Here is a 25,846-nt window from a genome sequence, read left to right as displayed (position 1 = left end):
TCGGATTGGCGTACACGATAACTCGAAAAGTTATTGATCGATCCCCTGAAATTTCGCACACATCTTTTTAATGATATTACTTTCTATGTGTTTCAAGTTTTCGAACATTTTTGGAAAAAATAATTTTTTCGAAGCAATTTTTTTTAAGCATTTTATTCCATGATTTTTTTCCATTTATTGTTTTTTTAAGCATTTTATTCTACGATTTTTTTTCCATTTATTGTTAATTTATATAGTAATTATGACATTAATAAACAAGAAAAATGTTTGGTTTTTTGTATTCAGGTCACTGACGTCGATGCTACAATTCCCGCCGATTGAGAAGCCCCGCTGTGACCTTCCTGGAAGAATTGAGTGTATATCCGCCATTTTAAATGATTAAAATAAAAAAAATTGTATATTATTTTAATGTATAAACTGTATGCCAATTTAGAAAAAAATATATTGACTTCTTTATCTATACTATAAAGGTGAATGTCTGTACGTTGTCCGCGCATCACTACGAAACGACAACACCAAATGACGTAAAAATTATTATACATTCATATTTTCACCCAATGAAGGTTATAGGCATGTTTTTATGATGACACTCCCTTCCAACAGACATAGCAACGGATGTCTGGTATTGTAATATTATGGTAATTAATTATTAATTATTATTTTATATACATATCCTAAATCCCTCAAAACTACTCCTACTCCTATGCTATGGGGGGAATGGCAACTGTTTTCCAAACAGAAGTTTTTGCCATCCCGAAAGTTGCCGAATGGATAATCGAGAGGAGATGGAGCGGGAAACAGATTGGAGTTTTCAGTGACAGTCAGGCTGCATTGAAGGCCCTGAAGAACGCGAAGCAAACCTCAAAGATTGTTCAAGAATGTAAGAAGCTTAATTCTGTCGCAAGACAAAACAGGCTTGTACTTATATGGGTTCCGGGACACTCCGGTGTTCAAGGAAACGAAATCGCCGGCGAATTGGCCAACCGTGGATCAGCGGTGCCCCCACAGGGGCCAGAGCCAATAATCGGAATCAGTTCCGCAGGAATCAAGAATTGGATCAGCGATTATGTAGGAAATCTATACTACATAAAGAGCGATGGTCCGGTCTGGAACGGTGCAGAACTGCAAAGTGTTTTGTGACAAGTCCGAACAGAAAACTGTAAAATTTTCTACTAAAACTTAGAAGGAAAGACATTCAGTTGATGGTCGGCATCATTACAGGACACAACCAATGGGGCCAGCATATGACCACCATTGCAATCATCGAGGACCCGGTATGGCTGTCATGCTTGGAGGAGGCGGATAGTACTGAGCACTTTCTCTGTGAGTGTCTTGCCTTTGCTACAGCACGGCTATGAGTATTGGGTTCCGATGTTAAGAGAATGAGTAATATTCGTTCTCTAAAACTGGAGGATATTTACAGATTTACCAAAGAATCTGGAAAATTCTCACAGGACTAACTATCTCTATTCTTTCCTATCTCTTTCTCTGATACTTTTCTCCTTCCCTACTTGACTATCTACCTCCTTTCCAGAGCTTTAAATACAATGGGCTCTTTAGCCTGAGTGTTTTAGGAGCCACCAAACCTCCTGGTGCTCCTTGGTGCGACCTTTTCAAATTCAAATTCAACTCCGACGCGAGCGGGGCCGCGGGTTAAAGCTAGTTTTAAATAATTTTAAATCAAGGAAAATATGGCCGGTATCTGTCTCCTTAAATGGAAATTTACTGATTAAACTAACCTTATCTGCGACGGGTGCTGAGGTCATGAAAAATATGAAATTTCAGCTTAAAATATGATAATATGTTTTTTTGCTCTGCCTAACTGACGACTTTCTTTCAGAAGTGGTTGTATTGCCATGGAGCAATAACAAAAACTGGAACATTTCAAATGTGACTCAATGAAACGCTATAGGGGGCCTTTGAGGAAAAGTAGTGTGAAGTGAAAGGCGTCATCTCAAATAATTGGCATTAATTACGAGAAATATGTAAAATTATGCCACTTAAATTCATATAGAGATCTAATAAAATTCAATGAAAGATGAAAAATTAGGCGAAATAGAGGAATAAAGAGAAGCACAAATACAAAAATATAAAAAAAAATATATATATTCCGAAAAGCGTGAAATCATAAAGAAACGTAACCACAAAAGAAAGGAAGGAATAATTTATCTTTAAATACAGTTATTTCTAAGCCAACAATTTATTGAAGGCATCACAAAACATAAAAAAAGCGCAAACAAATTTACTTTCAAAAAAGCGCTCCGCGACTGCACTGCGAAAGGTTTGACGAAAAAAATTAAGATGAAAATTGAAAAGTCAAGCCATAAAACAGAAAGCAAAATATTTAAGCGAAAATAACGCAAAAGCAATCGAGGCAAAAAACTCATAAAATAGAAACAAAGAAGGCAGCAGAAGGTGTCAGCAAGCATTTATGGGCGCCAGCAAGAAACCTTAAAGTTTTTAACGAATAATAGGCGTAAAGCGGCATTTAAAGCAACTAAGCTAAAACCAAAGTATTAAACAATGTGGAATAAGTATTTGACGTACCCTTATTTGACAGCATGAAAATAAACACGTTTTTTGTACTGCGGCATCAGAAGCCACTTGCTTTGCATACATATATACAGGGTGAACGATATAAAGTGTTACCTATTCAAAACACCATAACTTTTTTGTGTGAAATTAGCTTTTATTGATTTCAGAGGCAAAATTGTTCAAAAATAATTACAATTTTAACATACATTCGCTTTAGCTCGATATGACATTTTGCCTTGACTATAGCCTTCAAACGGTCAAAAAATGAGTTGCATGCTGTACGAATGTGATATTGAGGTATTTTATAATCGCTTTTTTCTCGTATAATCGCTTTTTTCAGCGCATCCATACTGGCATATTTTATAGTCCTCACCTTGCTCTCCAAAATGGACCAGATGGAATAGTCCATCGGATTTGCGTCTGGCGAATTCGAAAGCCATTGTGTGGACGAAATGAAATGTGGAACATGATTTTTTAACCATTCTTGGTTCACACGAGCTTTATGAGACGGTGCCGAGTCCTGTTGGAACGTCCATGGTCTACGACCGAAATGTTTGCGTGTCCACGGCTCTAAAGCAGCTTCTAAGACATTTTCCCCATAATAACTCGCATTTGCTTTGACCCCACGCTCGATAAAAACGATTAGAGAGCGTCCATCAGCGGTCACCGTGGCCCAAACCATTACTTGCGATGGGAAATTGCTTCGAGTGGCCATACGTAGGCTCGAATTCTCGTATGAGCGTTCGGTCAAGTAAACACGATCGTTTTGAGTGTTTATGAACTGCTCAATTGGAAAATTGTTTTCATCAGAAAACGCAATGTTAGGAAATTCGCCACGTTCGTGCAAGCGCAACAACTCCTTTGCTCTTTCGCACCGAGCTTTTTTTTGCTGGGGTGAAAGATCGTGTGCTTTTCGGAACTTGTAAGCCTTTACCTTGAGCTCGTTTTTCAATATGCGTCGAATGCTGTCTTGCGATATTTTCAGTTCTTTGGCCATTTTTCTTCCACTTCGACAGGGATTTCGTTCAAGTCGAGCCTTCACTTTCTGGCGTTGTTGCGGTTTTTTTTGGTCCACCTCCATAGCGTTTTGCAATGCTACCAGTATTATTGTAACGTTCTATAGTGCGATACGCAAACATTTTATTCACTTTGATAATGACTGGTTGTGATTTTCCAGCCAAATATAACACTATTACGTTTGAATTCCATCACAGAAAAAAAAAGTTCAACAAAACTGGGACGCAAATGCTTTTGATGGCTTATAAACAATATGTTGAACTGTCATTAGAACAATTTTGACGTTGATGTCATGAGCTGTTACATAGATACAAGCAGTGTGAAGTTGGTAACACTTCATATCGTTCACCCTGTATGTATGTATATGTATTAGTATTGTAAAATGGACAAGTTTTCGGCAATTTTTTTTTTAGCCTATATGGTTAATACAGTTTGGTAAAAACAAAAACACATTGGAATAAATGGGAAAACACATAAATAAAATATATGTATACTATACAGTTGTGTGAAAATTATTAAGCACAACTAAGAATCAGAATTTATTGCACACCCAAGTAAAATGAAAAACACCCGCACCGATTAACGGTGTAATTTTTTGACCTACGCGTTACAAAAAGAATAATCTCTTTAGAAAATATTATACATACATTTGAACACTTTCGAAAGACGTCATTACTTTCAAGAAAAGTTAATGCTTTGTTGTATGAAGCCAGAACAAGCCAGATTTTCTCTCAGACAAATTATTTCGTGAAAGTACAGGTATTCAAAAGTGTTTTTTGAAAGTGAAAGGCATAGGTTTTAAGTAAAGCTTAGATTCAGTGACATTGATTTTCTCTCTGTTAATCAGCAGAGAACTTTTATAAAATGTGTTATTTTTTAGACACTGAACCATTGTTTCAACAAAAGAATATACAGTACTTTGCGATAAAATATTGGGCTAGAACGAACCGTCGTCAGGTCTCGGGTTAAAATAACCAGGCGAATTTCGAGAAAATACATATTCTTTTCGTCTTTTAGCTTAGATTAGGTTAAACAATTTTCAGAGAATCTTGTTTAAGGCGATCTTACAGTTAATACGAAATAAGTTATCATTAAAAATCGATATCTTATGTGATTAAGTTGCACCGAATATTGAATTGAATATTTCACTAACAAAAACTGTGCCAACATTTTAGTCAGCTGTGTCTATAAATCTTTGTTATAATAAATCTGGCAGGTCTTCAATTACTTGCTTGCTTTGTTAATTGTGATCGGCTTATAAATAAATTTGCGTTGAAAAATTTGCTTTTATAAATCTCAATATAGATAATCGGACCAAGTACGACATTATTAACCGACTAAAGCAAGGTGTGAAACAAAAAAAATATGGCACAACAATTGCTTCAGCTTCAGCTTTATAAGCAATGAATTAGTTTTGTTAACTACTAAAATCTTCCAATTTTATTTACTTTTGTATACATATTACTTTGTACACAACTGTAAGTGCTTACGTACGAACTGGCATCAATGAATTCCGATTTAAACGCTAACGGTTTTGCCAAACCAATTGTTGTTGTTGTAGCAGCATAATCATTCCCCATACATACATATATGGGGAATACTCCTGAAGTGACAGTCCTTGGCCGTTCCGGTAACGTAGAACCGACTGTCGTGGGAACGTTACCTAACCAGTCGGTTGTTTTAATTGATGAAGATGACTCAAAATTACACACTGACACACACAAAATGATAGCGTAAACAAAACAAAAAATATATACATATATTATACAACTAGCTTATACCCGTGGGTTTCACCCCACATTTCTATCAAAAAGTATGCAATGTAAATAAAACAACTTTAACTTTTTTAAGTCAGTTTAGGTATTATTTAAAACGAACGGATATACGACATTTTTTGTTATATTATTTTGAGTATAAATAAAAAGATTTTTCGGTGCGCCAACTCTGGAGCAGGGTACATATAATTGGCCATGGGTAAAACCTGAGTTGGTTAGATTGCTGGACTGTTTACTTACCGATAAAGCTTTACCAATAAGAGAATGCATTCAATTCAGCAATACCTCTATCGTTGATAATATAAATTCGTTTCAATATCAAATGGTCTAACCCCAATTTTTCTCTAAGCTCATATTTTTTCTAGGAGTACTAAATACTAGCTTCATTAAACTTTTTACCAATTTTTGGTATTCTACCATAAATGCGTCCAGTGATATGCAGCATGAAAAATCCCATTTGTATAGGAGGTGTCGCGCCCCATTTCTAGCTATCACCAGTTTTCATGCAGGTGTTAGGTACTAACCTTATATAATCTCTTACCAAATTTCAGTTGTCTAGCCCAAATACTTCCGGAGATATGGACAATGAAAAATTGCATTTATATGGGATTAACCTCATATAACCCCTTCCCAAATTTCATTGGTCTAGCCTAAATACTTCCAGAGATATGGACTATACAAAATTCCAGTTGTATGGGAGGTGCCACGCCCCCTTTTTCGTTATACGCAGTTTTTCTGGATGTGGTAAGGATTAATGTCATATAACCCCTTACCAAATTTCAGTAGTCTAACGTAAATACTTCCAGAAATACGGACTGTTAAAAATTCCATTTGTATGGGAGGTGCCACGCCCCCTATATATATCAAAATATTTTTTAGCCCATGACCATCCCGGTAAGGTATCTAGTTCGTGTTTCAAATTTGGTTACGATCGGTTTATGCGTTTAGGACGCAAGTCGATCTATAGATACATACATAATTTGAATTTTATATATATGTATATATGCAAATAAATAAAAAGTAAGAAGGCGTTGCCGGAAGAAAACATTCGAACTGGAATTTTGAAATTTATTTTCCATTATTGTTGAAATTTTCAAGTGGAAGTTACAACAAGAAAAAAAGTCAGAAAACACGGGCATTTACTAGGCCGCATCGTTGACTTGTCTTCGATTCATTTTTTCGCAGTTCATTCCACTATTGAGCGCCCGCCTTCTTATCACAAGTAGAGAAGGCACGTGACAAAATGCTATGGTTTGTAGCTACTTACATGTAGTTATTGCACACATATGCATACATATGTAATGTAATTTATCTACATGCAATATGTATATCTCATTGCTTGTGTTGTTGCTGTTTGTCTTCATCATTTCTTACATTGTTTATTGCTATTATTTGCATTTTCATACAAATACACAGTTCGTTTCGTGAAACTGTGACAGCTACCTCTCAGTCTCTCGGTAGTCATTAAAGGTTGTTATTGGAAGAAGATAGTGGTACTTCACACTAGCGTACAACAACTGAGATACTTGAAGCAGCAACATTTTGATACGCGCATTCATGCATACATACATACATAGTAGTAACATTTATTTGTAGCTACAAACAAAAAAAAACCTCAATGCAAATGGGAGATAAAGATATGTCGTATACTCGTATAATGAATAAAAACAACCCCACATTCGGCTCGGATTCATTTAGGCAGAACCCAGCTTATCACATGTCTGTTGTGTGGGGTGTATGTACACACATACATATGCATGATGTGTTTATTTATACGTTTGCTGATTTTGCAAATACATATGTATATTTTAAAGTTATTCAAAATTATGCTTCGGTATTTTTTGCTAAATTAAAAACTTCCAATAAAAAATGCCAAATCTTCAATAAAATAAAACTAAGTAGTATTCTTAAATTGTTCACTGCAAAAACTGATAAATAGAATAAGCTTTGCACAAAATTGTTTACTTTGAAAAAGGAAATTTTCATAGGAGTCGCTCCGAGGCGACATGAAACTATAAGATTTATATTTTATTATTAATTATATATTTGACTTTATTAGTTAACCCAATATTTTGTTAATCATCAAAATACATATTGACTCGCTTATCATTATAAATCGAAAACAAGACTTCCCTTGTTTTGCATTTCTAAAATTTTATATGGTAATTCGAAACAAGCATCTTTTTCTTTGTCTATTTTTGTTACATTCATTTCACATCGCGAAACCTTAACAAACCAGCATTTGTATGCATATTTTTTAGGAGATTACAGTGTCGAAAAAAATAATAGAAACGACTTTACGTAAATTTAAATTTAAAACTAAATTTATAGTATATACATATGTACATACTGAACATTTTTTATTTATATTATTTTCCCAGCACTGTATATCAAAGCAATTTCAGATTTGCTTGGGAAAAATAATTTTTAGTTAATAATTTCAAATTTTCTTTTTCTGTAGAAAGTATTTTAGTGAGAGAAGAAGTAAAACCGAAAAGCAATATTAAACAGTAAGTCTAGAAATAAAAACTGAATTGTAGTCATTGGCTACAAAAAATGGGAGCAAACATTTCTTGAAGGAAATGGATCATTAAATGGTTAAAAATGTGAAAATGTATACATAGAAGTGTTAATGAGTGTTATGTTTCTACTACCAATATGTACACAGATTTGTATGAAAGGCTTAACACTGGTATACCCTTATGGAAATTTTTAGTTTTTTCGCGAATTCATTATTGAGTTTTAAGGAGTGCTGCTATTTATTATTGCAATGCAATATGTTGCCTCAGAATGCTGCTAAGGCACAAATGTTTCACAAATGTTACTAATGCACGATATTTTAAGATGATAGAATTAAAAAGCAAAACACACATTCACAGGCCAAGTAATCGCCATCTGCAATGGTACATTTGGTTTTTCAGAATAATAAAAAATTAGAGAGAGGTTTTGGTTTTCTTCTTGGTTTTTTTTCTTTTTATCTGTGTAATACATCTGTTTTTCGCTTGCATACACAATTAATTGAAGTTAAATTAAACATATCATTACTTCGGACTCCAACCTCTCAACCGAAGCAAATAAAACAGAAAAATTTTAAAGCAGTAGGCAGAAAAAACATGGAAGTAATCTGTGATATGTGAGGCAAAATTGTGATTTGATCTTTCTTTCGAAAGACGGTATTCCCATGAACTTTAAAGCAACCTCCAAAATTATATGTAACTTTCTTATTTTTTGGATAGTAAAGTAATTTGCTTGTTTTCATTTATACATACATATTTGCAATTTGGTTCAATTCGAATTGTATTTGTTTAAGCTTTGCTCAAGGAATAATCCTCTTGACAGGTACTTGTTTCCTCAATCTTCATCACCTTATTTGAAACAAGTGCCTATAAGTATCGCGTTTATTTATGAGCAGTAGATTATGTATTTGAGTCTCTTAAGTTTTTACTCGCATTATTATTATTGCATATTTTCATTTTTCAGCTAATACTTACCTTTGCTGCCGCAAAGCCGTCAGGATTGCAACTGGGCAATAAGTGGATTTCAGTGTTGTTCAGCAGTCGTTGCACCTCCGGCAGGTTCGCGTAATTTTTTGTCAAGTATTGTGCTAGAAATATCACCATTTGTCTACCGAGCGTCTCATCACCGTGTATATTGGCAGTCACCTTAACCAGCGGTCGCAACAGATTACCATTTTTGTCATTTTTGCTGCGTGCTGTCAACGCAAGCGCATATATTTCACGACCCTTCACCGTTTTGCCGATGGAATATTTCGAAGCGAGATGTGGAAAAAGATCCTGAAGCTTCGCAAATAAAGCACTTATTTCACCATTGCTTAGAAAATGCGGCGGTGGGTGGGTTATAAAAGATTCATCTTCCACAATCGCTGCGGGTGGTGTAGAAGCTACCGCTGCCTCAGCAGTAGCTGCGACGCCGGCCGCAGCAGTAATATTTGCGCCGGCTTCGACGCCCTTTTGCATGTTGCTCCATGTAATAATAAAGACAATGAGATAGGCGTATACGCTTTGCGCAGACGTAAATGGTATGAAAAGCATTGCGTTGCAATTTAATTTATTTTAAGTTGTAACTAAAATCACTTCGAAAGTGCACCCGTTTACATACACACCCACACAGCTATATGATTTATGAGAAAATTTTAGAATTATTTTGCGTTTCACCGGACGCGAATTGGTAACAAAAACAATTTTTCACTTTTTTCCACTGATAATAATTATTAATTACAATAGCTATCTGTTTTCCGGAAAAATATCACTTTTACGCACTGCGCAGCAATGCGCACTTTGACGGCCGCTGGCATTTACTTTGCTGACGTTGGATTATTTCTCTGCTGCTACGTGATTTCTTTGTCTGCGCTACGCGCAATTGCAGATCCTTCAGATATTTTAACACACCCGTTTTCACAATTACCCACTTTCTGTTCCCAACCAGAGAAATACAAAATCCGTTTTTCACGTTATATTTAAATGTGCGAGGTAATTTTATTTATATTATTAATTGCATGAACAAATAAAAAGCGACTCGACGCAAAAAATTCGAAACGAACTAGACCAACCAACAACGTTAACGACACAAACTGAACAACTCAATGGCATTAGCAGCAGTAGTAGCAGTAGCAGCAGCAGAATAACAAAAGCTGCAACTGTCAAAACACAAACAAGAAGCCACACATTCGCACCTCTATAAAAACAAGTGGGCAAGGTAAATGAGTCGCTGGGAGTCGCATAACCGAATACAGCAATCGGTAAATTGTGGCATTTATTACTTTATCTTAGCGTAAAAAAATTATACAATACATACATACCAATTTAAATTTATATAGAAAGTGATGTCATAATACACACAGAGACATAGGGAACTTTTGAAGACCAAAAAGACTTAACATTACAAACATGAATTCTGTTCTAAATTTGACTTTAAATATCCGATAAGTTTTGCTCCCTAAACTTTTATTCGTAAGTTTCTGATTGTATTTTTAAACAGTTACCCATTAACCAAGTATATATTATTCGTACTTTTAAACACAGCGCCCTGTGTTTGCGTGCCCGTCTGTCAAAAACAATTGGAAAATTTTCGAGGTTGTCATTCGCAGATAAACCGATGAACGTTCACTATCATTCGTCATTGCAAAAAATTTTAACAGTGTGAGAAACGTTCATAATTGCATCAATAAGTACGAAAATCGAAATTATAAGCTAAAAAATTGGGACAAAGCATTTCAGCCGCAAACGAGGTGCCATTAAACGTATTTAAATGTTTGTTGAGGGCAATTTTCCCGTATTAGCAGCCGTTGCCCTAGCAGCGTAATTAAGCAGCAGTGGCAGAGAGTTTTAAGATTTATAGGAAAAATAATGCGATAGGGAAGTGGAGCTCGGAAAATATATAATATACATCTAAACGTAACAAGTACTCGTGTGTTTGTCCGTTTACTGTCGTGACCTCAGCAGAAGTCCGAAACATCGTACCATAGTGGAGCACTCGAAGTTATTAAGATCACTTCTATAGGCTTGGACAGCTTTGCATATCGGCTACTAATTGCACATTAGCCATTATGCCACAATCACGTGCTGCCGCAGCCGAGGCGGTCACGGGTAGTGGCCCTCAACCACTCGTTAAAATTGGCCACTATCTGCTGGGTGCTACGCTTGGCACGGGCACCTTTGGTAAGGTAAAGATTGGCGAGCATCAGATGACTCACCACAAAGTGGCAGTCAAGATACTAAATCGACAGAAGATTAAAAGTCTCGACGTCGTGGGAAAAATTCGCAGGGAGATACAGAATTTGAAGCTCTTTAGGCATCCGCACATCATTAAACTTTATCAGGTATGTGTACACATTGTCGATTTGGTTAGTTGTGGAATTACAAAGACCAACAGGGGCTGCTATCTTTTTTACGTCATCTGTTTCAATTTATTATTATTGCTTTTTCTTCTAATGTAGGTCATTTCCACGCCTACTGATATTTTTATGATTATGGAATACGTGAGCGGTGGTGAACTTTTCGATTATATAGTCAAGCATGGAAAGTTGCAGGAGCACGAAGCACGTCGCTTCTTCCAGCAGATAATATCCGGTGTAGACTACTGTCACCGTCACATGGTGGTACATCGCGACTTGAAGCCGGAAAATTTGTTGCTTGATCATAATTTGCATGTGAAGATCGCCGATTTCGGTTTGTCTAACATGATGTTAGATGGCGAGTTCTTGCGCACTTCCTGCGGCTCCCCGAATTATGCTGCGCCTGAGGTGATTTCTGGCAAACTCTACGCTGGTCCCGAAGTAGATATATGGTCATGCGGTGTAATTCTATACGCACTGCTATGTGGCACTCTTCCATTCGATGACGAACATGTACCTACACTTTTTCGAAAAATCAAATCGGGTATTTTTCCAATACCAGAATATCTAAATAAGCAGGTGGTCAATTTGGTGTGTCAGATGCTGCAAGTAGATCCTTTGAAACGGGCTACAATGGAGGAGATTAAAAAGCACGAGTGGTTCCAAAAGGATTTACCCTCATACCTCTTCCCCTCATCTATTGAGCAGGACTCGAACGTTATTGACACGGTTGCAGTTGCCGAAGTTTGCGGCAAGTTTGGCGTAAAAGAGGCTGAGGTGCACAATGCGCTACTCAGCGGCGATCCACACGATCAGCTGGCTATTGCTTACCATTTAATTATTGATAACAAGCGATTCGCTGACGAGGCTGCCAAAACGGAGATTAACAACTTTTTCGTCGCCGGTTCACCACCACCTGTCACTCACTCGCCTAGTGAAAGGTCGGAGCCTGTTGGGCCGGTAGCCACAGTCACAGGTGGAGGCTCAATTTCGGGCACATCGACACCCGGCGGCACTAGCGGCGCTATGCGTCCTCATCCCGAACGCATTGCACCGATGCGCGAACGTCAACTTGCCATGTCGGTACAGGCATCGGGCGGTGCTGCATTCCCCGAGAAAGCAGCACGCGGTACTCCCATTAAGCGCGCTAAATGGCATTTGGGAATACGATCGCAGAGTAAGCCCAACGATATTATGCAGGAAGTGTATCGTGCCATGAAGGCTCTTGATTATGAATGGAAGATCATAAATCCGTATCATGTGCGTGTGCGTCGCCAAAATCTTAAGACAGGCAAGTTCTCCAAGATGTCGCTTCAGCTATATCAAGTGGATTCCAAGAGTTACTTGTTAGATTTTAAGTCTCTAACTAACGATGAAGTCGAGCAGGGAGATGATGTTATATTGGAGAGTTTGACACCACCGCCACTAAGTGTACAGGGTGCCATGCCGCAGCAGCCCACAGGGCACCACACAATGGAATTCTTCGAGATGTGCGCCGCTTTGATCATACAACTGGCACGTTAAATGGCAGAAGGAAATTTAGGTAGTCATTGAGGGAAACCATTAGTGAAGTAGAGTTTTGAACTTATGCAAATAAGGAGTCTGAGAAACATTCTTTGGTCACTATATTGATTGGAAAAAATGTCGAACATGCATATTTTTAGCAGCGGGTAGAAAGTGGAATGGTGCAGGTGCCTATTTAGTTAAGATGGGAACGTCGTTTGATAGTCATCTATCACGTATTAGAATCATAAGAAAATAATATATTCATTATTGTAGTATCACTAACGCTTTTATTAGAAATTTAACAAATGAAACTTTTCAAAAACACGGTTTTTATTTCGAAAATTAAGTTTTATCGCAGTTTTTTCTGTTATAGTATTTAGCGAAAAAAATCAAATCTAAAGAAAGCTATATTCTTTAAGTAAGAGCCAACTGTAAGATTTGATTAATTATTGTCTAATAACCTGTTTCAAAAATATTAACAAGAAATAAATGGGCTATTTTTTTTCAATTGTAGGAAGCCGAAAAATTTACACTTCGTTTATTAATTATGGCTAATGTCGCACATCAGTGCTTTCAAATGATACTAAACACATCGTAATGCATAATTTTATATCTTAAATCAGGAAAAATTGTTATTATTGGAATACATGTAAAAAATATACTTAACTTAACAGAAGAGTACAATGTTGTAAATAAAGTTTTACTTACAAACTCAACATAGGAAAATTATTTCTATTACAATTATTTCAGCAAACCTTCAGTACCTTCCTCGGTACTGTAACTACAGTAAAATATTTTTTTTTTAATGATGATGGTAGTTGCGATTTAAAGCTGTTTCTTGGGTTTTAGTTTGTTGATTAATTTTTCTATAATATTTGCATCTACTAGTCCAATGAATTTATCAACAACCACACCATTTCGGAAAGCAAGCACTGCAGGTACGGCCTTTACTTCGAATGTTTCAACCAAATCCATATTTGAATCCACATCTATGGTAGCCAAGTCGATTTCCTCCGAATCATCCAGAAGTTCACTCATTTTTGGAGTAAGAATTTTGCAAGGATCACACCACTCTGCGTGAAAGTTTACCACAACTGGGTTGTCGCTATTTATTACCTGAAAGTTCAATAATAAAATAGCCGTATTGATTACATAATGCACTTGACATTTGAAAATTTAAGACTTAGCATTCACCTTTTGATCAAACTCATAGTGATCCTTGACCACAACTTTACGGCCGCAGCAGCAAGATTGCGATATAAATTTCTGTGCGGCTTTAGTTGCGCTGGGTGGCAAACGTTGGTAATTATTATGAGCGCTGCCTACCAATCCAGCGACTATACGTTGCGAAACTCCTTGGGAAACAATTTTTAGCATCTTCGGCTGATTTTTTTATAGCTGAAACCCAATGCAAAAATAATGTATTGCTAGTAATCAATAAGTATAAGACTGTATTATTTTTCCTCACAGATAATATCTTATCAAATACAGATGGTAAAAAATAAGAGTAAACGCTCGTACTTTGAGTTGAAATGACGTATCACATTTGGGAGATAAATATTATTTGCATTTTTGTAGCGCACAACACACAAACTGTTTACCTGTTGCTTTTAAATATACGAAAATGTCTAGCAAAGGTTTAGCTCACGTATATACATAAATTTCAGTTTTTATTTTCACCCCAGATTTCGCCCAGCTGTTCGGCTGACGTCTACTAATCTAATTTTCTTCTAAGCCAATATTCAAGAACTCTTCATTAATAATTTACCTTGTTACTATTGGCTCTGTTATTTAATGTAAATTAGTCCTTTATATTTAGGTGCTTTAGCAGGAATTGTGAATGAATCAAACAAAACAGCGTAAAGTGTTGAAAATAAAAGTCCACTGGAAAAAAGGCTGATAGAATGCCCTCTCTTTCTTTCAACCGTGTATTGGAAAGTTTTGGCGATTAAGAAATGTCAATGCACTGGCGTTTGGAGTGATGCCATATGTATTTTCATACCAAACAACCACGACTGACGAGCATAGCACATCACATCAGACCGATACCCTGTGCTGCTACCAGAGAACGTAAATTCATAGAGAAGGCGCAGAGAACGTTAATGAATAGAGAAGTCTTAATGACTGGAAAGTGTTCATTTTCGAGGGGTACTCGTCTCGCGAAGACAATTTCACCACTGACACATTTTTCAACAAAAATTAACAGGAAGGACCCGATTTACACGAGGAGACATCTGGAAGGGAAACATTTTGTTCGGTGGCGAAGGACGGTCGGGGAAGAGAGAAGGGATTTTGTCTCCCGTACTCGGCGACACGCTTTGCTCTTCTTATTCGTATTTCCAATCTTTCCAATTTTTGACAGTTGCTTCATTCGTTTTCTTCTTTTTTGGGAGAAGGTTCTGAGTTATGTGTTGGTTTTCAAGCAAACGGAAGATAACAAAGATGACAAACATCCGAACACTGCTTGGGAAATGCACGATTATTTTTGCTAGTAAAGTAGGTATAATTTAAAATATATTATGGGGCATGTTTATGTTGAATTCTAATTTTCCTCGCATTTCTAGTTACTCAAGTTAATTTTAAGTTAGTTATTTACATATGAAGTATTTTTAATTTAATTTTTTTTATTCAAGTATAAGAATTTATAAATATATTTCAATAAAAAAACAACAAATTATTTATTATTTAACCAGTTTGCATTTTTCATTCATATATTTAAGAAACTGTTGTCGAACGCTCTCTGCTTTACATGTAAGCGCGTGATAGAATACATCCGAACCAGACGATGCTAAAGTGTTAAATGTCAAAATGTCGCGGAAACATTTTTGCCCGTGTGAACGCGAATGAAACTTCAAAAGAGAATTTCCAGTGTCTCCTTTCCAGATGTCTCCTCGTGTAAATCGGGTCAAGCAGAGAACGTTAATATATAGAGAAGTCTCAATGACTGGAAAGTAAGCAATTTTCAGGGGTACTCGTTTTGCGCGCGAGATACACCACAGTCACATTTTTCACCAAAAGTTAACAGTAAGGGGCTGAATTATGTAAATTTAGCAGCAGTCGATAAGAATTTCTTGGTGATTAGAAGCAAATAATGTTAGTTAGGTAGCTTTTTAATATGACCTATATTTGAATTTTCCAAATCATCCAAAATTATATACATATGTTATGTCTGTCTGTCTGGTGTCTGTAAAACTTTGTTGAATTCCCTTCAACTGAATCAAAATCCTCTATAGAAAACGCTTCATTACCAGGCGCACAGGAAGATGGCATATGCAAATGTAAATTTGTGAATTTGTGAATTTATATACATATGCGCATATGTATATGCTGTGTGTATGTATGCTCACCAGCCACAGCTCGAAATATTATTATTATTATTATTTATTAGAGCAATATGAAATATAACACTAATTGATAGAGCACACTAGCTACTTAGGCCTACGGTACTATTGTTTTAAATATAACTTTATATGCTATTTTACACGTATAGAAAATTGTTAAGCTTTTTTAATTCGTCGATATTGGTTAAATGCTGTTGATTAGGTTGGAAATTGAATATTTTAAGTACATTGTCTACGGTTATGTTTTTTAGGAGTTTGGAAGGTTGTGTGGAATTGAAGTGGAGTTGTCTTTTGGTGGACAGAGCTGGACAGTTGTCGAGGATGTGTAGTATGCTTAGGTTGTTTCTGCAATATGGACAAGCAGAAGGGGGTGTGGATGAGAGGAGGTGTTCGTGAGTTAGTTTGGAGTGGCCAATTCTTAGGCGGGTGAAGACACTGGTTTGCGTTTTCGATAGTGTAGATGGGAAAATTGACTTTTTGCATTCAGGGTTGAGGTTAGTGTAAGGGTGGTTGAAATGAGTCCAGGTGTTATGTTGCTGTAAGTAGAGGTAATGAGTGATAAGCTTGCGGAAGTCTTTTTGCATGAGAGGGTTGAACGTGATGACGGGAGAGAGGTGTAAACTTTTGGCTGCAGAGTCGGCATGTTCATTTCCGGTAATACCTTTGTGACTTGGAGTCCATATTATTTTTGTTTTGCCAGGTTTTTTTATTAAATGGTCGCGTATTTGGGAGATTATTTGATTGCTGTTGTGAATATTGTCCAGACTCTGGAGGACAGAGAAACTATCGGTGAAGACTGCGAACTTGCCTTTTGCATTAGATGCGAGGGTTACTGCCTTCAGAATTGCGAAGGCTTCTGATGAATAGATAGAGCTGTAACTTGGTAGTCGACCACCTGTTAATAGTTTGCCGTTGTTATCAACGACAGCAAAAATTGTACTGTGGTCGATTTTGGACCCATCGGTAAATAATAGGGATCTATTGGCTAAATCTTTCTTGTTGACTAATTCATGATACAGCTGTTTAAATGTGTCAGGACTGGTGTTATTTTTTTTGAAGGAATGAAGACTATAATCGATTAAGTTAGGATGTAGGAGCCATGGCGCCTGGCGGCTTACCGTCGAACAGGTTGGCGGTATTTTTATATCCAGGTCGTTAAGGTTGGAGATGCAATGTCGTACGGCGGACTTTATTTTGTAAGTTCCTTTGTGCATGGAGGCGTTTTTGGTTGTGGTCAATATTTTCGGAATGAGCCTCAAAGTGGCTGTTTTGTATCGTTCAAGGATGGATGGCAGCCCGGCCTCGGCGAGGACGCATTTAATTGGAGATGTTGGGAAGGCGTACACGCTTCTGCGTACTGCCGTGTGATAAGGTTTATTGAGAAGTTTAAGATGAGAGCTGGCGCATCCTCCATATATTGGAAGACCGTAGTCTATTTTGGATAGAATCAAAGACCTGGTTACGTTCACAAGTGTGTTGGTGTGAATATGTAGGTGTTTTGAGGTAAGGTATTTGATTATGTTAAGTCGGGCTATAAGGTTTTTTTTAGGTAGATACAATGTTCTTTGAATGTGTACTTGGTATCGAAAATGATGCCCAGTACTTTCAGGTAATTGACATTTTCTATGGTTGTATTCATTGTGTTTACTTGTAGCTGGGGGCAGTTGGATTTTCGACAAATGTGTAGAATTTTGCATTTGTCCTGTGCTAAGATCGCTCCTGAGTATTGTCCCCAGGAGTTAATGTCTTCCAGCAATTTCGACAGAGTTCTTTGTACGTTGTTTATGTCTTTAGATTTTGTATATATTAGAAGAAAGCGTCGTCGGCATATATTCTGAAGTCTAAACTTTTGTGCACGGATGTGACTTTATTTAACTGTTCAAAGGCTATAATAAAGAGGACTACGGAAAGGGGGGAGCCCTGTGGAATACCGTTTTCAAGTGAGTATATGGGGGAGAAAAAACCGTTTACTCGTGTATAGAATTTACGATTTGTGAGGAATGATTTTATGAGATTGTATATCTTTGGTCCAACTCCCCAGGATGTTAGCTGTTCGATAACGATATGGGCGCCGATGCGGTCAAAGGCCTTTTCAAAGTCTGTAGCCAAGATTGTGACGTGGTTTTTTTTTGTTAGGGAGTCTGCAATGAAGTGTTGTAGTGTGCCATGTTGTTTTTTGAAGGCGATTTGTTTGTGACTGATGAGATTTTTTTTTGTTATGAACCACATTAGGCGTTTGGCGATCATCTTTTCTAGAGTTTTGCCCATGCAGGATAAAAGGGAAATGGGTCTGTACCCGTCGGTTTTGTTTGTTTGCTTATTGGGTTTTGGTATAGGAATTATTGTGGCTGAAAGCCATGGGTGTGGGTAGCAGCCTTGCTGTAGGATTTTGTTGTAGAGGGATAACAGAGATTTTTTGCAAGAAATGGGCAGGTTGTAGGATTGTGCATAGGGTAGGATATTCTGTCTCTACCGGGTGACTTGCCTTTGGCGTGTTGCAGGGAAAGTTGTAGTTCTGTTGGACTAAAATCAACTTCTAGGCTTTGTGCATCGTCTGTTAGTTTATGAGGGTTATATGTTTGGGATAGTACTGATCTTTTGTTTGTGATATAATTTAATGGGAAGTTGGAGTCCATTGCGTAATCTGACCAAGTTTTTCCGAAGGCGGTGGCAATATCCGAAGAACTGGAAAGTATCTTGTTGTTTGGGAGTCGGATTGTTGTAATGGGAATTGGTGGGATGCCTATAAGAGACTTTATGGAGGCCCAAATTTTTTTGGTGTGGAGGTAGGGTTTATTTTTTTGTGAATTCTGTGATTGATGATCTTTTGGCAATTTTGACGGATTTTTTGAACAGTGCGTTAGCTTTTTTGTACTCTATTAAGTTGGGGAGGGAGGGGGTGGATTTGTATATTTGCCAAAGCTTTTGTTTATTGGTACGGAGAGTGTTTAAGTCTTTGTTCCACCATGTTGAATATTTTCTGATGTGTGAGGTATTACTCTGTGGGATAGCTATATTGGCAGCAATTTTGATGGCTTTTGTAATTTTTGATGCATGTTGGTGGACGTTGGTGGAGTTCCAGTTACCGAAGTTTCTTTCACAGAGGGATTGATACAGTTGCCAATTGGCGGCGTCTGTTTTAAATTTTGGCGATTTTTTGAGATTACAGGGAGGTGAGTTGGTTTGCATTTCACAAAGTATTGGGTAATGATCACTTCCATATAGGCTTTTACTTGCCAAGTGCATCGAGGACTTATGTAGATTGGCGTCAACTAGCGTAAGGTCAATGTATGTGAAAGTGTTGTGTGTAGAGAGGTGTGTTGGAGATCCGTCATTTAAGATGACAAGATTTTTTGTTAAGATTATATTTTCCATCGTTATGCCGCGAGGGTTTGGTTTTGGAGAGCCCCATAATGGGCTCCAGGCATTGAAATCACCTAGAAGTAATGTGGAATTGTGGGTGTGGGATAGCAGAGGGAAAATATCACTCTCAGAGAATTTTTGACTAGGAGATATGTAGGTGTTGATTATTGTGATTGACGGGGAAAGATGGAGTTCGATGGCTATGGATAAAGGCATGGAATTTTGGAATATTATTCTGTGGGGTATATCGCGCTTGATAAGAATGGCCACTCCTTGCTTAGAAGTGTTATTGCATTGGCTGTTGTTAAAGTACCCTGCGTAGTTTTTTGGTGTGACTGCGTGTTTAATGTGGTGGGGGATATGGGTTTTTTGGAGACATATCAGATGAGGTTTCGTGTCTCTGACTAAGAGGTCTAGCTCATTGTAATTGTTAAAGTATCCTTTGATATTCCACTGTGCAATTTTAACAGACATTGTTATGGTACATAATGTAGGCTATACAGCAAGTAACATACTGATGGTATAAAATTATTCTAATTTTAGTGGCTGAGCTTAGTATGTATGGATAAGTGTATGTGTGTGTGGTGATAGATATAGTTTTGTACAGATGTTTGTGGAAATTGTGTATATGTAAATAGTAATTTGTATGTAAATATGTTATTCTGAGAACGAGATGGAGTTTTGGTCCTTGCTGAGCGTTGTTGCTTTGTCTAGGTATTCTTCGGATGTTGCCATTGTTGGAGATGTAGCTAGTATGTTGTTGTTTGTGGTCGCAGATGATGCTCTGGAGTGTATTGTTGTGCTTGGTTGTTGTTGTGAAAACGTGTGGATTTCCATGTGTTTTGGGTAATAGTAGGTGAGATGTGATTGTGGTGTTGTTTTTGTTGGTTGGTGTTTGTTTTGGTTTCTTTTGTTGATTATAGGTTTTCTGTGTTATTTTTGGTTATTATTGAAGGGATAATGGTATTTTGTTTTACATTTTTTTTTTCTTCAGGTACGTTGCTTTTTGAAGCGACGCTTGCGTAGGATGTGGAGCTAACCTGTATTGGATTGCGGGACTTGTAAATTTTGTTGGCTTCGCGCATAGAGCATTTTTCTTGGGTTTTTATTATAAGCACTTCTTTTGCTTGTTTGTATTTCGGGCAGGAGTTGAATGCTGCTGTGTGATCTCCAGCGTAGTTTGCACAGTAGATTCTTGTGCATGGTTCTGGAACGTGGGGAGGTAGATTGCACGAGGCACAAGCGGGCATGCCTTTACAGTGTTTTTGGGTGTGTCCAATTCTTTGGCATATTTTGCAGCGCATTGGGTTGGGGTAGTAAGGCCTGACGGTTGTGTTGATCCATGCGATATTTATTTTATCGGGTAGATGGTAACTGTCGAATGTGAGGAGGACGACTCCGGTTGGTTTCAAGGTTCCATCGCTTGTGCGTTGGAATTTGTATGCACTAGAGACGTTGTATTCTTTTAATCCTTCTACGATTTCAGTTTCTGGCACGTTGTTTAAGAATGGAGCATAAACCGTTCCTTTGACGCTGTTGAGTCCTTCGTGGTATTTTGCCGTTATTTCGCATATACCAGGGAGAGTCTTGGCATCTAGAAATTTTTTTGCGTTTGTTTGGTTTTTCAATAACAATATTAGGCTTCCATCCGAAACTGGGATTATAGCCCGTAAAGATTTGTGGATCGCGAAGATGGAGTAAGCTGAAAGATTTTTTTTTGGGTCGCTGGCTTTCACTATAATGAATTTTGGATCATCTTTTTTGGTGACCGGGAGTTCAGGAAATTCTGGAAATGGATTTTCACTTTGATTTTTTTTTCTTTTAGCTCGGGGGCTGGGGGATAATAGAGCAAACCTATTATCCCCAAGGTTGGTGGCCCCAGGGGCCATTTGACACTGAATTATGTTGACTTTCTGCGGTTGTTATGTGTGTGTTCGGTGAAAGTGGGTAAATTTGAGTAAATTTAGCACAAAGATAATACAAATAGCACAATAACACTAGGTAGCTGTTTAGGCACTGAGCAATAATGTGAAACACTGTAAATATAAATAGCCGAGGAGCGTTGGTGACCGTTCGCGGTGACTGCTTGTCGGTGACTGCGCTCGAAATAAAACGGTACAACTTCTCAAGAAATCCAGCGCGCATTCATAGGCACAGCATTGTATGTACAGTAACCTTGAAATGTTTACAGGCACCTTCAAATGCTCTGATTTCAGAGTAAATTTCTAACTTTGCAGATATATGCATATGTTTTGTGCACTTTTTATCAATTGAAAAACTACATACGTAAAGTAATCTACTAATTAACTATTTGCCTACTATCAGTTAACATGAAATAATTGTTTCCAAATTTTATCTTAGTATTAAAATGTCCGAATCAGACCTTTTTTAAGCTACTTGTTTTTTCTGCAACTTACTGTATGCTCATGCGCGCACTTGACGCAAAGCAGCTGCGGCTGTCGAGCATTTAGAAAGACATATTTACATACATATATTTTTGCATACATATGTACGATGCCGCGGGCACTCGACTTGACAAAAATTCAAGATTTATCAAATATTGGTAAATAATTCTTCGCGAAATATTCCAATATTGACTATTTTCGAATTGTCGAGAAAATTGGCATATGGGCGGCTCGTTTTATGAATGAAACTACTTGCTCTTAGGACTATGAGCTCGAATTTATCAATGAATTTTTTGATGATGAGTTTTTGTTGTACAGTACAATAGTTGAAACTGTTCGGCGCCGTCGCGACTATTCAGTGCTATGGCAACTAGAATGATGGTCGCTACGCCTGCGTCTATGACTGCATTTTGTTCTTGTAGTCGCTAGGCATAGAATTTTAGCTTTGAACGACATATGTACGCATTTTGAGGAATAAAGTGAGTGCCCTGTGTGTGCGGTTGTATGCACATGCATATGTGTATATTAATAAGCATTGTTTTGCTTGAATTCAATTCACATATTTATATTTGTAATGAAGCGTTTTGAATACAGAATTTTTTGATTTGTTTGAAGGGATATGGACACCAAGTGTACATACGCACATACAAATATGTACATGAATATTCAAAAGAAATTTGTTTTAGCATTTGTGAGGCAGGAATTTGATCATTAGGTTATTTACATGAAATATAAGGCGATGCTCGTGAGGTAGGTCATGTTGCTTCAGTGCACACATATGCGTGCAACACTATATTTAATAAAGATGCAATCGAACTTAGTTGTCCCATATATGCAAATACGTTTCTTTGAAGCTTTCCTTTATTTAATTTAAAGTTTTATACTATCTAGAAAATGCATGCATACAAATGTATGTACTATATTATTATTCCCTGTAATAAAATGTAAATTGAAAAAAATTTGTTTGCCAAAGGAACAAATAAATGCATATTCAAATGTATGTAAATACACTTGTATGCTATGAATTAATTTCGACTCAAAAAATTAGTAAAAATTTTCATCAAATTTGTTTAGTTTTAAATTTACTAAAACGCACATACCAAAATGTGAGAGGCCGTTTTATCATGTATTTTTTTAAATTAAATCAAAATATCAAAGTTACTTTGATTTGAAATGTTGGCCCATTAAATAATTTTCAAATCATTTTTTCTTCATCACCTTTGTTTGAAAATACAAATTGAATAAATTTTCGTTTATCAAGGGAACATAGAAGTGCACATGCAAATACTTTGCAAAATGCCGTCGGCTTGTCGTCAATTTGATTTCCTACAGAAGCCAAAAACTGTGCAGGGCCAATATGCTAAAAGAGAAATCGCTGTAAACATCTCTGTTAAAAGTTTCACCACACCCCGGCGGCGGTTAGACTTCATTTTTGACAATTCACACTATTCGTAGCTCGTGAGAATTCTCTATATATAACGTTGTCCCGATTTACCCGATTTACACGAGGAGACATCTGGAAGGGAAACATTTTGTTCGGTGGCGAAGGACGGTCGGGGAAGAGAGAAGGGATTTTGTCTCCCGTACTCGGCGACACGCTTTGCTCTTCTTATTCGTATTTCTTATCTTAAAGCAATTTTTGACTGTTGCTTCATTTGTTTTCTTCTCTTGTGGAAGAAAGTTCTAAGTTATGTGTTGCAGAGAACGTTAATGAATAGAGAAGTCTTAATGACTGGAAAGTGTTCATTTTCGAGGGGTACTCGTCTCGCGAAGACAATTCACCATAGACACATTTTTCAACAAAAATTAACAGTGAGGGGCTGAATTATGTAAATTTAGCAGCAGTCGATAAGAATTTGTTGGTGATTAGAAGCAAAGAATGTTAGGTAGCTTTTTAATATGACCTACATATATATTTGAATTTCTCCAAATCATCCAAATTATGTACATATGTTATGTCTGTCTGTCTGGTGTCTGTAAAACTTTGTTGAATTACCTTCAACTGAATCAAAATCCTCTATAGCAAACGCTTCATTACCAGGCGCACAGGAAGATGGCATATGCAAATGTAAATTTGTGAATTTATATACATTTGCGCATATGTATATGCTGTGTGTATGTGTGCTCACCAGCCACAGCTCAAGATAAAACGGTAAAACTTCGCAAGAAATCCAGCGCGCACTCATGGCGCAGCGCACATTCATTGGCACAGCATTGTATGTACAGTAAGCTTGAAATGTTACAGGCATCTTCAAATGCTCTGATTTCAGAGTAAGTTTCTAACTGCAGATATATGCATATGTTTTGTGCACTTTTTATCAATTGAAAAACTACATATGTACGTAAAGTAATCTACTAATTAACTATTTGCCTACTATCAGTTAACATAAAATAATTGTTTCCAAATTTTATCTTAGTATTAAAATGTCCGAATCAGACTTTTTTTTAAGCTACTTGTTTTCTTCTGCAACTTACTGTATGCTCATGCGCGCACTTGACGCACAGCAGCTGCGGCTGTCGAGCATTTAGAACGACATATTTACATACATATATTTTTGCATACATATGTACGATGCCGCGGGCACTCGACTTGACAAAAATTGAAGATTTATCAAATATTGGCAAATAATTCTTCGCGAAATATTCCAATATTGACTAATTTCGAATTGTCGAGAAAATTGGCATATGGGCGGCTCGTTTTATGAATGAAAGTTCTTGCTCTTAGAACTATGAGCTCGAATTTATCAATGAATTTTTTGAAGATGAGTTTTTGTTGCACACTACAATAGTTGAAACTGTTCGGCGCCGCCGCGACTGTTCAGTGCTATGGCAACTAGAATGATGGTCGCTACGCCTGCGTCTATGACTGCATTTTGTTCTTGTAGTCGCTAGGCATAGAATTTTAGCTTTGAACGACATACGCATTTTGAGGAATAAAGCGAATGCCCTGTGTGTGCGCTTGTATGTACATGCATATGTGTATATTAATAAGCATTGTTTTGCTTGAATTCAATATTTATATTTGCATATGCCATCTTTCTGTGTGCCTGGTAATGAAGCGTTTTGTATACAGAATTTTTTGATTTGTTTGAAGGGATATGGGCACCAAGTGTACATACGCACATACAAATATGTACATGAGTATTCAACAGAAATTTGTTTTAGCATTTGTGAGGCAGGAATTTGATCATTAGGTTATTTACATGAAATATAAGGCGATGCTCGTGAGGTAGGTCATGTTGCTTCAGTGCACACATATGCGTGCAACATATATGTATATATTTAATAAAGATGCAATTGAATTTAGTTGTCCCATATATGCAAATACGTTTCTTTGTTTCCTTTATTTATTTTAAAGTTTTATACTATCTAGAAAATGCATACATACAAATGTATGTATATTATTATTCCCTGTAATAAAATGTAAATTGAAAAAGATGTGGTTTGCCAAAGGAACAAAAAATGCATATTCAAATGTAAATATGTACACATGTCGATATACCAAAACACTTGTATGCTATGAATTAATTTCGACTCAAAATATTAGTAAAAATTTTCATCAAATTTGTTTAGTTTTAAATTTACTAAAACGCACATACCAAAATGTGAGAGGTCGTTTTATAATGTATTTTTTTAAATTAAATCAAAATATTAAAGTTACTTTGATTTTATTTGGCGCATATAATAAATTCAATCATTTTTTCTTCATCACCTTTGTTTGAAAAGACAAATTGAATAAATTTTCGTTTACCAAGGGAACATAAAAATGCACAAGCAAATGCCTTGCAAAATGCCGTCGGCATTCGTCAATTTGATTTCATACAGAAACCAAAAACTGAGCAGAGCCAATGTACTTGTACATAATTCACTGTAATCAGCCCTGTTAAGAACTTCCCCGCTGTCGAGTTAAGCGAGGTGAAATAGTGTTCGCGGTTTCACTTCATTTTTGACAATTCACACTATTCGTAGCTCGTGAGAATTCTCTATATTTAACGTTCTCTGTGTGTTGGTTTTCATATAAACGGAAGATAACAACGATGACAAACATCA

General features: G+C 36.8%; 3 protein-coding genes across 7 annotated transcripts in view; 1 reads left to right on the top strand and 2 right to left on the bottom strand.

Moving 5' to 3' along the window:
- The window catches only part of LOC129236896 (carboxypeptidase D), a 49,941-nt gene extending 40,004 nt beyond the window's left edge, over positions 1–9,937 (bottom strand). Inside the window, exon 1 of the mRNA XM_054871185.1 lies at positions 8,819–9,937. Coding sequence (XP_054727160.1) covers positions 8,819–9,379 — 561 coding nt within the window. The 5' untranslated portion in view covers positions 9,380–9,937. The remainder of the gene's footprint in view (positions 1–8,818) is intronic.
- A 478-nt stretch (positions 9,938–10,415) lies between these two features.
- LOC129236897 (5'-AMP-activated protein kinase catalytic subunit alpha-2) lies at positions 10,416–13,403 on the top strand. Its single transcript, XM_054871187.1, has 2 exons — positions 10,416–11,166; positions 11,284–13,403. Exons 1-2 carry the CDS (start codon positions 10,894–10,896, stop codon positions 12,703–12,705), a joined length of 1,695 nt encoding a protein of 564 aa, XP_054727162.1. The 5' UTR covers positions 10,416–10,893; the 3' UTR covers positions 12,706–13,403.
- LOC129236898 (thioredoxin, mitochondrial) lies at positions 13,280–14,663 on the bottom strand. 5 transcript variants are annotated; one of them, XM_054871188.1, is made up of 3 exons: positions 14,456–14,663; positions 13,882–14,085; positions 13,280–13,803 (listed from the first exon to the last, which is right to left on the bottom strand). In XM_054871188.1, the coding sequence occupies exons 2-3, from the start codon at positions 14,062–14,064 to the stop codon at positions 13,513–13,515; spliced, it is 474 nt and encodes a 157-aa protein (XP_054727163.1). In that variant the 5' UTR covers positions 14,065–14,085; positions 14,456–14,663; the 3' UTR covers positions 13,280–13,512. The 5 variants fall into 5 exon arrangements, with proteins under 5 accessions (XP_054727163.1, XP_054727167.1, XP_054727166.1 ...); XM_054871192.1 differs by lacking the exon at positions 14,456–14,663 and adding an exon at positions 14,368–14,388; XM_054871191.1 differs by lacking the exon at positions 14,456–14,663 and adding an exon at positions 14,289–14,381.
- Between the last annotated feature and the right edge of the window lie 11,183 nt (positions 14,664–25,846).

This window comes from Anastrepha obliqua, chromosome 2, assembly GCF_027943255.1.
Source record: "Anastrepha obliqua isolate idAnaObli1 chromosome 2, idAnaObli1_1.0, whole genome shotgun sequence".
In the NCBI taxonomy this organism is placed as follows: Eukaryota; Metazoa; Arthropoda; class Insecta; order Diptera; family Tephritidae; genus Anastrepha; species Anastrepha obliqua.
Note: the sequence above shows the minus strand (reverse complement) of the source record. Positions and strands in the feature narration are given on the sequence as shown.